This window comes from Suricata suricatta, chromosome 13 (genome assembly GCF_006229205.1).
Source record: "Suricata suricatta isolate VVHF042 chromosome 13, meerkat_22Aug2017_6uvM2_HiC, whole genome shotgun sequence".
In the NCBI taxonomy this organism is placed as follows: domain Eukaryota; kingdom Metazoa; phylum Chordata; class Mammalia; order Carnivora; family Herpestidae; genus Suricata; species Suricata suricatta.
Genome location: NC_043712.1, coordinates 86,716,099 through 86,728,133, shown reverse-complemented (window position 1 = coordinate 86,728,133; position 12,035 = coordinate 86,716,099). Strand labels below are relative to the sequence as shown.

Below are 12,035 nucleotides of genomic sequence, written 5' to 3'. Positions count from 1 at the left end.
AACCAGGCTCCACATTGTCAGCACAGAGCCCAACGTGGGGCTCAATCCCACCAACGGCAAGACCATGACCTGGGCTGAATTCAAGAGTTGGGCGCTTGACTGACTGAGCCGCGCAGGCGCCCCCACAGGCATTTTTAACATGGAAAAATACAAACGACTGAACTGCTTCACACTGGCCGGTGTGAACTGGGATCCGCCGGGAAAATGTTCTTTCTCTACTTCTGTACTATGTTCCTTTTATATTTGTATAACTTGAAAACTACTAGACCCTCTTTTCTCTCTGAGTCACACTGGAGTCCATTCCCGATTACCGGGGCTGATGTGATTTGGTTCACCATTGTTAATTTAATGGTGCCTGCATTTCTGAAGTCACCAACTGTCGGAAAGCACTGGAAACCCTCACGGTTGGCTGCATCTGTGGAGTGGATAAACCATGTAGGAGGGACTTTTGCTTCATAAAAACTCTACCAAATACTTACCCTGCTAAGTTACATCAGTCGCTGGGTTGTGTCCTTCCACAGTGTGCGTGTGGAACCGAAGCCCCTGTACCTCGGAAAGGAGGCGGGTCTTACTGAGGTAAGAGAGTTAACGTGAGGTCATTAGGGTGGGTGCTAACCTTTAAAAAATTTTTTTATGTTTATTATTTATTTCTGAGAGAGTGTGTGTGAGCAGGGGAGGGGCAGAGAGGGAGACACAGACTCCGAAGCAGCTCCAGGCTCCGAGCTGTCAGCACAGAGCCCGACGCGGGGCTCGAACTCATGAGCCGTGAGATCATGACCTGAGCCGAAGTCGGACGCTCAGCCGACTGAGCCCCCCAGGGGCCCCCCAACATCATTTTATACAAGGAATGCCACTAAGAATGTAGGAGAGGCCTAACTTTGTACGAAAAACAAACATGTAGTTAGCTTCATGAAAAACTCACTATACTCACCATTTTCCACGAATTTCACCAAGACAGAGTTTTGAAGACCCTCCTGTAGATCACACCTCCCAAACGTCAGAGAGGAGAGGTGGGTCACCTAGGGATCCCGCTGGAATGCTGGTTCTACTTCAGGGCGGAGCCTGAGGTTCGGTGTTTCTGGAAGCTCACGTGGCAGGCTCTCCCTGCGGAGAACCACACCTTGCCTAGCAAAGCTGGGTCTGTCTCCCTGGCAAGAAACCAGACGACTGGCTTGGATCGCGTTTGTATTTTATAAAGTTAACCGGAAAACCGGTAACATCGGTGGCAAGGGAGATGGTCCCGCCGCTAATCCCACAACAGAGGCTCGGCAGGTGTACGTCCTATGGGCTGTGCGGGATCACGCCAGCGTCGCTTTCCGGTCCTGGGACGCATCTCCGGAGTCCTCAGATCGCAGAAACACCTCAAAGACTCACAACTCAAGACGCCACGGACATTCACAGTTCCTGTGTTTTCATATCTGCAGTCTTCGGATTTACTCCGTGTATCTCTTCCTGACTTAACCTTTAGGCCCAGTATAGAAATGGAATCCTGGGGGAGTGTTCTGAGTAGGATGTGTGAGGAAACAGAAGGTCTCTGCCAAAAATAAAGTGGCTTAAAAATAGCGTAAATCAAACCAGCAGTAGTTGGTTTGCTGCCACTGCTTCTCAGGGACTTGAGAAATGATTGAGTCCTGTACGCGGAGAACAGATTGTGCCACGAGAAACCTTTGGAAGTTAACTTCAAAGCAGATGTTCTGGAAGCTTCTGTGACCATTACAGACAAGCTGTTCTCATTTTATAGAAAAACAAATACATAATAATAAATTGTCATACTTACCTTAATGGCTTAACGAGGATTCATTAGGAAACATTCGTAAAAGGAGATAAGAAGTTCAGAAATGGCCCTTTTAAAATAATATTTTTAGGGGACATCCAGGTGGCTCAGTTGGTTAAGCGCCTGACTTCAACTCAGGTCATGATCTCATGGGTCATGGGTCCGAGCCCCCCATCGGGCTCTGTGCTGACAGCTCAGAGCCTGGAGCCTGCTTTGGATTCTGTGTCTCCTCTCTCTGCCCTTCCCCTGCTCATGCTCAGTCTCCCTCTCTCTCTGAAAAATAAACATTAAAAAAGTTTTTTTTTTTTAGATTTTTTAAAGTAACATTTTTATTCCATTGGAAGCCCAAAACATAGTGAACAGTAGCAATTGGTGAATCTTAAAATTACCTTAAAACTATTGGACAGGCTGCCGGAACCTAAGGCAGAAAATAGCAAAATGGAATGACTCGGGGGTCAGCAGCAATTTTACAGAAGCTCCAAGTGCAGCGGCCAGATGGCACCCCTTAAAAGGCTGACCCAGAGATGTTCCCCACAAAACGTTAGCAGGCGATCGTTCCCCCAAGGCCTCTTTGAACACCAGCCCTTAGAGGACTTTACCACTTTTAGGAGGGGGTCCTAGAGTCCGTGAGGGGGTGTCTGACTCCCGGAACATGCGCACGGCCTGGCGGGTTCAGCTCCCTGCAGTGCCTGTGTCGTTGGGCTTTGCGGGGGGTGCGGCTTTCTAGAACCACTGGAAGGCGGCCCCGCTGCCCTCCTGCCCGCTTTCCTGGAAGGCAAGTCTTTACTTTTTTTTTTAATGTTTTTATTTATTATTGAGACAGAGAAAAACAGAGCATGAGCAGGGGAGGGGCACTGAGAGAGGGGGAGACATAGAATCAGAGGCAGGCTCCAGGCTCTGAGCTGTCAGCACAGAGCCCGACGCGGGGCTGAACTCACAAACTGCGAGATCATGACCTGAGCTGAAGTCAGGTGCTTAACCGACTGAGCCAGCCAGGCACCCCTTGTCTTTAGACACCTTAGGAAAATATCAATAATGCTCTATCACCTACTAAAATCCTGGCTCGAGAAAAGAAATAGGGGGAAGAATAAATACGGATGTTGAGATATCTTAAAATTCAGGAACTCCTAAGAGCTTTGAGTTGAGGTCCTAAAATACACCTTTCAAAAAATTTAAAGAAGAGATTTCTGGGGAGCTTGGGTGGCTCAGTCAGTTAAGCCTGACTCTTGGCTTCGGCTCAGGTCATGATCTCACACTCCATGGGTTCAAGCCCCACATTGGCTTTGTGCTGGCAATGCGGAGCCTGCCTGGAATTCTCTGTCTCTGTCTCTGTCTCTGTCTCTGTCTCTCTCTGCCCTCCCCCTACTTTTGGTCAAAAATAAATAAACTTAAAAAAAAAACACTCCCAGTTAGTTCATCGAATGTACAAAGAGCTATTACCCCTCAGCCTCTGAGCCCCTCACACAGAGCTGCAGTGTAAGTGGGGTCATAATGCCCAGGATTTTTACAGTATTATCCTCTGCAATGTGAGGACAACCGTGGAGATTCTTGTGGTATTTATTTGTCCAAAAATGAGATATATTAACCTTTACTAATATTTAATGTTCTTTGTTAATTAAAAAAATTTTTTTATGATTTTTATTTATTTTTGAGAGAGAGAGAGAGAGACAGCATGAGCAGGGGAGGGTCAGAGAGAGAGGGAGACACAGAATCTGAAGCAGACTCCAGGCTCTGAGCTGTCAGCACAGAGCCCAACGCGGGGCTCGAACCCACTGATCTAATCATGAGATCATGACCTCAGCCGAAGTCGGACACTCAACTGACTGAGCCACCCAGGCGCCCCAAATGTTTTACATGACTTTAGTACATGCATTCTCTCTCTCTTCCTCTGCACTGATGAGTGGATAGAAAGATAGATGGATGGAAGGACTCATTTTTTTAAAAACTAGTAACTGTGGGATAAACTAACAAAAGTTGCAACTCTCTGGTCTAAGAAAACTAAGACCGTTTTGCTTCGCATTCAGAGCCTAGTTGGATTACTCAGCTTATTCTTAGATGTCCTTAAGGGGTACAATTTCAGAGAACACATTTTTATCTTTATTTTTCAAAACAAAACATTTTTTTTAACTGAGATGTAATCGGCTTCTAAGAGTGCATGTGTTTTACACCATGAATGCCAACTTTTGGATCAAAAGGTCAAGGGTCACCCGTAAATACAGAACAGATACACTCTAAGCTATGGAACGGCTGTCTTGAGAACTTCGTTCTAATGTTCTTGTATCAGAACTTACTTTGCATAATGCTATTTGAATAGTGGCCCAGTTTCAGCTGGAGAAAAGACAAAATAGCACAAGCCGTCATGTGCTTGAGGCCGGGCAGGTTCGTGCTAGAGAAAGTCACAGGAAGAAGAGCACGCAGGTTTGGGGAAGAAGGTCTGCACAGAGTGAAGGGGCAGAAAAGCCCAAAACCAAGAGGACGGGGGGCAGGGCGCTAATTGCCACCAGCGCCTCTTCCCCTTCCCTGGCTCCCATGGATCCCTGGAATTTCCTCCTGGGACCCCGGGGCTCCAGCGGAAAGAGCCGCCATCAGCGGTACAAAGTTAACTTTGTGTCCTACAGGAAGACACATCTACACTGAACAGAAACATACGTGAGGGTAAATGTTTGCAGAGCCACGGTCACACGTGCACGCGCAGTGCGTGGCTAGTCTCTGTTAAAGGAACACCACACTCCCTTCAGCTTGCAGCCCCTGGTTTGGTTCCCAGGTGAAGAAAGGAGGGAAGTCTGCGAAAACCGGTAGCAGCTAAAATGATGAGGGACTTCCGTGCCAGGCAAGGGAGGTCGGCCTTTAGTACTTACTGACAAGAGGGTCTGTCGAGGGCGCGATTCCACGTAGGGTTGGGGTGGTCCCTCGGAGGCAGTGGGTGTGACAACGGGCAGGAGAGAACAAACACGAAAAGACCAATGGGAGACACGAGGCAATCAGGCCCAAAGCAAGGGGACAAAATACTGTGCTTCCCCCTTCCCTCCTCCCTTTTCTTTTTAAAATATAGTTTATTGTCAAGTTGGTTTCCATAGAACACCCAGTGCTCATCCCCCAAGGGCCCTCCTCCCTGCCCATCACCCCCTTCCCTTCTCCCCTCCCCCATCAGCCCTCAGTTTGTTCTCAGTTTTTAAGAGTCTCTTACAGTTTGCCTCCCTCCGTCTCCTTCACTATTTTTTTCCCTAGTCTTCCCCTACGGTCCTCTGTTAAGTTTCTCCTGATCCACACACGAGTGCAAACATATGGTATCTGTCCTTCTCTGCCTGACTTGTTTCACTCAGCATGACACCCTCAAGGTCCATCCTCTTTCCTACAAATGGCCATATGTCATTCTTCCTCACTGCCATGTAATACTCCATGGTGAATATACCACATCTTCTTGATCATCAGGTGATGGACATTTAGGCTCTTTCCATGATTTGGCGATTCATGACAGTGCTGCTGTGAACATTGGGGTACGTGTGCCCCTGTGCATCAGCACTCCTGTGTCCCCTGGGTAGATCCCAGCCAGTGCTATTGCTGGGTCACAGGGGAGTTCGACGGATAGTTCTTTGAGGAGCCTCCACTTTCGCCTTCCGTTCTGAGTTCTGCCTTGCAAGGCGCTGCTAGTTAGGGCAGGTGTCCGCTGTGTCCCCTGACACCACGTCGCCACCTCCCCCCTGCTGGCTTGGTGAGCTTGGGCAGCTGTGATGGCGAATTTTCTGTCAGCTTGACGGGCCACGGGGTTTCAGGGGGAACATGATCTGGGTATGTCTGTGAGGACGGTTCTGGACACCATTAACATTTGAATCAGAGGACTGAGAGAAGCGATGCCCCCCCTGTGGTGGGCCTCATCCAATCCGGTGAGGGCGTGAACAGAACAAAAAGGTGGCGGAAGGGAGGATTCCCCTCTGCCTGACTGCCTGAGTGGGACCCCACGTCTCATCGGGGTCTACACCTGGCTCTCCAGGCTTCAGACTCGGACTGAGTCAGACAGCTGGCCCGACTTGTCTGGGCCTCCCTCTGGCAGACAGCAGACCGTGGGACTCCTCAGCCCCCATAACTGCCTGAGGCACTTACTCATGATAAATCTCAGTCTCCCTCCGCTTATCTTTACAGATAGATACCCTCATATCCTGTTGCTTCTGCTTCTCTGGAGAACGCTGACTAATACCGAACGGCCCCTCTGCGCTTCCATCATGGACGTAGGAAGAGCTCCCCAAGGTCTAGCTTCTGTAAGGGGCCTTGTGCAGAGCCCAGAGCACACACAGCCCGTGCTCACCGGAGAGGGCGGCGGGTCCAGCTGCGTTCCTGAATGCTCGGACGCGTCCAGGTCTGCTGCCCCCACGGCCTCTGCCGCCTCCACAGACCGGCCCTGCGTCCCTCCCAGATCCCTCCTGGCTTCCCTCAAATCCTCACCTCCCCCTGCCCTTCCCCATCCTTCGGCAGGACCACACTGCCCACGGCTGGTCAGCAGCCTCCCTCCCATAGCTCCCTCCTGATCAAGCCCTACCTGATAGCCATCTTTCTGGGAACTGATAGGAATTTTAATGTTCCAAGCCTTCTGATTCTTGCTTTTGGAGAACCGTTAAAGATTTATTTGGTATACAAGCATTTTGTATCATTTTTTTAGAACTTTGGGAGTGGGGAGGAGAGGCGGGAGCATTCCCCTACACACCATGAAACGGGAAGTGTCAAAGTGCAAATGTGGAAAAGAAACACGAGTTTCTTGGGTTCCTAGTGAGTGTGGAATTGCTTGTTCCTTCCATTCTTTCTTCTTAATTTCTTTAAATGTTTATTTTTGAGAAAGACAGAATGTGAGTGGGGGAGGGGCAGAGAGAGGGAGACACAGAATCGGAAGCAGCTCCAGGCTCCGGGCTGTCAGCACAGAGCCCGATGCAGGGCTTGAACTCAGGGACTGTGAGATCATGACCTGAGCTGAAGTCGGACGCTTCACTCACTGAGCGCCCTGCCATTCTTTAACATTCCAGACATCATCCTAGCCATACCTTAGATACTTGAAATTGTACAGCAAAATGACAGAAGTCATCCAAGTGTGTCCAAATCCAAATACTCTCCATGACAACGGATATGAGCCATTAACACGGAAGGCGTGAGGGCCTCAGGGAGGCCCCTTTGCTTCTGTGCTGCTGTGAGCAATGCCTACTCCCTCCTTAAAATGACTCAGGTTTACCTTTCCTTTTTAAATATGTATTTTTTTCAGTTTATTTATGTAAGTAAACTCTACCCCCATCACGGGGCTCACACTCAGGACCTGGAGATCAAGAGTCACACGCCCCTCGGACTGAGCCAGCCGGGTGCTGCCAGATTTACCTTTCTTGCTATCATCTGCTTGTCCTTAGCCTCCCCTCCCCCTGCACCACACAGTACAGATGTCACCTCTTTTCAGGGCAGTTTCTCAAGGTTTCTTAGTATCTTCTCCTACTCTGTGGCCGTGAGCTCGGCCGCGTCCACTAGTCGCTTTGGAGCATCTACTCTAGCCCATGCCTGCCCGGGTGTGAAGGGTGCTGTCTTCACGCTTCGCCACTGTTTGTAAGGACACCGCCCAGCTTCCGCTGGGAGCCGCCTCGGTCAGCGTGAGGGAACTAAGCTTCCCGCCTACCGCGTCGCTTTCCCCCCAGCTGCGGACGTGGACGGCACTGTCTGTGTTTCCTTTAACACAGGAATCTGACGTACCGTGTATTCCTATTGTAATCCGTGTTAGACTCATTTCTCTCACTCCAGGCTGTCAACTGCTTTGGGATCCAGAGAGCCACATAATATTGTAGTGCTCTCGTGTGCTCTGGAACTTTGGAGAGGAGAGGGGCTCGCCCCTGGGCCTCACCCAATCACTGGTAAAACATGCAGAGAGAAGGCCGAGGGCTGAGACCTCTAAGCAACCACATTCCTCTACGAGTCAGGACATTTCAGAGAGAAAACCGGTCACTGTGGCCGAAAGGACAGCGTGGACGGCATGTATGTGCATGACTAGCTCTGCCTATACTTCAAAGGGCCACTTTTTTTTTATTGTTTATTTTTGAGAGACAGACAGAGCATGAGCGGGGGAGGGGCAGAGAGAGAGGGAGACACAGATTCGGAAGCAGCTCCAGGCTCTGAGCTGTCAGCACAGAGCCTGACGCGGGGCTGGAACTCACGAACCACGAGATCCTGACCTGAGCCAAAGTTGGCCACTCAATCGACTGAGACCCCCCCCCCCTCCCGGGGCCTCCACAGGGCCACTGTCAAGAGTACAAGGCGGGGCGCCTGGGTGGCTGGGTGGGTTGAGAGTGTAAGGGAGTCCGCTTTTACACAATCAGGCAGCCGAAGGACGGCTAACGCAGAGGCTGCAGTCGGGCCCTCCCTGCAGAATGAGGCTTAAGCCACTCCGCACACGACGCCCCAGGCCCCTCCACTCACTGCAGACCAGGAAGGCGGCCAGTGTGGAAAGAGGGGGTCCGCAGAGGGCTTTCCTGAGGACAGCAGCTCTGGGGAAAGCTGGGCTTGACCGGCACCTGCCAGCCCCCCACGCCCCCGCCAGCCGGTCCCACCCCGCAGCAGCAGGCATCTGGTCCACACTCCCTTCTACAAGCACCTGCGGAGCCTGGGCAAATCAGTGCTGGTCTTATCATCAATTTACTCAGAATGACGCTTTCGTCAGGCCTCCTAAGTTACAGGAGAACCTGCTATTTATAGTCCTCCCTGGCAAACTGTAAAAATACCAAGTCATTGCGGATACTCGGCCTATTCGTTCCGAAATAAGATAACTGATGTGTTCCTGGAATTCTGGCAACTAAATAAAACTGGATTTTCACGAGTCAACTCCCTAGACTGCTTTGCTCTAGAACTGTTAAGATTCAGAAGGACATAAAAGTGACTTCCTCCTTAATCTTCACGCACTCTTTCAAAAGAACCTTTAATAAAGTGGGTCAGTGACTCAACCATCCGCATGGATGTGTCACACTCAAAACGGAGATGACCCAAGTGAGGCTGATGCCAGAAAACTTGGATTTTTCTACTTAAAAACAAACGAAAAAAGAGAGCAAGAAAATGTAAGCTTAAAGAAAAATAGATAATGGGGGGTTATTTAGCAAATTGGTCTCAAATGCAAAAAAGTTCATTGTTACTTGTTCCCCTCTCTTTGGAACATTTCCAGACGTAGGAGAGCCTGGGCCAAACTAGAAGAAACACAAATCACACACTGAACACACATTTCGGTTTTCCCCAAGTGAGGGGAGAAAACTCCCTCGAGTGGGTAAAACGCGGAGTATTTTCATATCCACTTTTGTGACCTAAATCACTTTCTCTTCTCTGTAAGATCAAGTGCCACGGAGCAGGAGCTCGGTCTCTGTCACCAATCCTTTATTGAACCTGGTAACCGACACGCTTTATAACAGAACAACAAAAATAATGTTCGATATGCACAGCCTTTGCAACAGACGACGTGACTATACACGAGGCAGAGTGACAACAGATCTTGTCTCCGTGGTCATCTGTGCCCGGGAGGAGACCCAGCGGACAGCATGTGAACACAGACAGTGGAATGACATTACGGGTCCAGCGAAAATCCCGCCCGATACAAAACGGACTCAACGACTGCGAATGAAGCGCTCCGGCCACCCGGAGCTCTACCCGGAGTCCGAGGCGGAGATCTGGTGTGTGGCTATGAGTCTCTTCAGTGACACCACCTCTGCCGACAAGTTTGCGATCATCCCCTGCTTCAGGAACAAGTTCTCCGGGTCCGAGACTTGGTAGCCACCGTCCTTCATTTCCACAACTCCCGTTTTGAAGCCGTTCTGAGTTTTGCCATTCAGCTCTTTTTGGTGCCAGTGTTCCGATTTGAGGGACCAATCCTGGATGTTCGTCACCTGCACTGAGAACGGGGGGAGGGGGGGGTGCACCGCGCTCGGGGCGCTGTGCTTCTCCAGTTCGAAATGCCTCCTGGGCGCCACGTCCACGGGCGAGGACGGCTTCTGCGTGGCCTCGAACTCCTGATCGAAGGCTTCGACTTTGATCTGCATGGCTTTGGCTTTGATGCGCAGCTTGTGCGGCAGGGCCGCGGAGTTCGCCTCCGGCACTTTCACCACGGCGGCGTGCGCGCGCCGCAGCTCCACGGGGGAGTGGACGGGGCCCTTGGGGACCTGCTGCTCATCTTCGCCGTCCGAGGACTTCCCCACCGCGCCGTCGTCCGTCTCCGAGGTCCTGGGGGAGTTGCTGGAGGACCGGGCGGCCTGCAGCAGCGGCGGGGAGTGGGAGTAGCCGGGGAAGGCGGTCCCCAGGAGGTTCTGGTACACGGAGGTCCGGAAGGCGCCCCGCTCGTCACCCGCCTCCCTGGCATAGCCCTCCAGCTCCACCGGCTCCTGCTTGATGGCCTGGAACTTGCGGTCGGGGCTGCCGCAGCCAGCCCGCGCGGCCCCGTCCTGCGGCGGCTCCCGCGGGGACGCCTCGGAGGCGTCGGACAGCGAGGCCTGCGGGGAGTGCTTGATGACCGAGATGCAGCCGCTCGTCACCAGCGGGGGCTCCTGCTCGTCCGCGAAGGGGCCGGCGCTGGGCTTGGACGCCGGGTAGTCCTGAAAGTACACGGCCGTGGAGTGACTGAGCTTCTGGATCTCCTGCGCGTAGGCCGCCGCGCTGATGAGCCCGAACTTCAGCTTCAGGGAGAGCAGCTCGGCCTTGAGCGTGGCGTTCTCCTCGCCCAGCGCGATCAGCTTGTTCTCCAGCACCAGGTCGTTGAGCCGCCGCTTCTCCCGGGACCGCTTGGCCGCCTCGTTGTTCTTCCGCCGCTTCTCCCAGTACATGGCGTCCTTCTTGTCGTCGGGGATGAACTCCCGCTTCCGCCGGCAGGCCGACGAGCGGCCCTTGCCCACGCCGCCCTCGCCCAGCAGCAGCTCCTCGCCGGCCGCCAGGTCTTCCGAGACGTCGGCCAGGGCGGGCCCGAGCGCCGGCATCTTGTCCCCGCCGCTGCCCGCGTCCAGGGACACCTGCTCCTTCTTGATGGTCTGCATTTTCCTCAGCTGCATCCAAATCACGACCCAGCGCTGCCCCGCGATTCACCGGTGATCTGTCGACGGCGGTGGGAAAGCCATCAATGGGTTTCCTTCGGGTCTGCGGTCCGGGACAAAGCTCTCCGGCTCCGGGGTCCGGCTCCGGGGTCCTGGCTGACCTGCAATACAGCAGAGGAAAAGTTACCCCTTTGGGAAATGTTTGCTGCCCATGATGCACCAGGAACAGCGTGTCACATGCAGGGACGACGGGTCTGAACAAGGCCCATCTCTCCCGGGGCGTCTGGGCGGCTCAGTCAGTTGAGCATCCGACTCCGGCTCAGGTCATGATCTCACGGTCATGGGTTCGAGCCCCACGTGGGGCTCGGTGCTGACGGTTTAGAGCCTGGAGCTGCTTCAGATTCTATGTCTCCCCCTCTCTCTGCCCCTCCCCTCCTCACGCTCTGTCTCTCTCTCTCTCAAAAATAAGTAAATATTTTTAAAAAAGAAAGAAAAAGACAAGACACAGTTCTTTCCATCAAAGAACATGCCATCCGGAGAAGGAAATGAGTGAGTTGTACAGGACAGTCCCTGTCGGCAGATGCCAACGCAGCCCAGGAAGACGGAGAGCAACAAGACGTATGCCCAGGGAGAGACGGAGGGCCGTTTCCGGGGCGCTGTGGGGCAGGGCACAGGAGATGGGCGTCACAGGAAGGGGAGGACAGATGCCTCGAGGGCTGAGTGTCCGAACGGTGCTCCTGATTAGCTTCAGATGACGTTTCCATCACCACAAGGCAGACGGGTCACCTCCTCCAAGGAGCCTTCCCAGATCCGTGCACAAGCTGTGCGATCGCACAGAGTAAAACAGAGCGGATGCGGAATTTCTATTTCCATCAAAATGAAGAGAAAAGCTACGCGAAACGACCGTGTGGAAGTTGTTTGGACCGTCCCGCACAGCCGTGCCGGGCCGACGGCCCCGCTCTCCGCGCCCGGCGGCCCCGCAGCTCCGCACACAGACCCCTCCCAACAAGACCACCTCTCCCTCAGAGCCGCGCTTCTGTTCCGGTTCCTTCCCACCGAGTCACCAGACATCCACTGCAGACTGACGCATCCTGAGAGCTTTTTTTACTTTTGGTCCTGAAAAGTCTGCCACAATAGATTTTATTTAGACAGTAGTTTGGGACTAAAATAAACAGTTACTATTCAAAGGGATTTTTTTTTTAAAGTACAGCGCATTCTTGAAACTTGAAATTATTTTAAAC

At 52.4% G+C, this 12,035-nt stretch overlaps 1 protein-coding gene and 1 long non-coding RNA gene across 2 annotated transcripts in view; one reads left to right on the top strand and one right to left on the bottom strand.

Moving 5' to 3' along the window:
- Positions 1-6,377, top strand: part of LOC115276578 — a 34,773-nt gene extending 28,396 nt beyond the window's left edge. The window contains exon 3 of the long non-coding RNA XR_003902005.1: positions 5,915-6,377. This is a non-coding gene — a long non-coding RNA (uncharacterized LOC115276578). The remainder of the gene's footprint in view (positions 1-5,914) is intronic.
- Positions 6,378-9,133: 2,756 nt separating this feature from the next.
- NFIL3 (nuclear factor, interleukin 3 regulated) lies at positions 9,134-11,116 on the bottom strand. The gene has a single exon (XM_029920333.1). It carries the CDS (start codon positions 10,810-10,812, stop codon positions 9,421-9,423), a length of 1,392 nt encoding a protein of 463 aa, XP_029776193.1. The 5' UTR covers positions 10,813-11,116; the 3' UTR covers positions 9,134-9,420.
- Between the last annotated feature and the right edge of the window lie 919 nt (positions 11,117-12,035).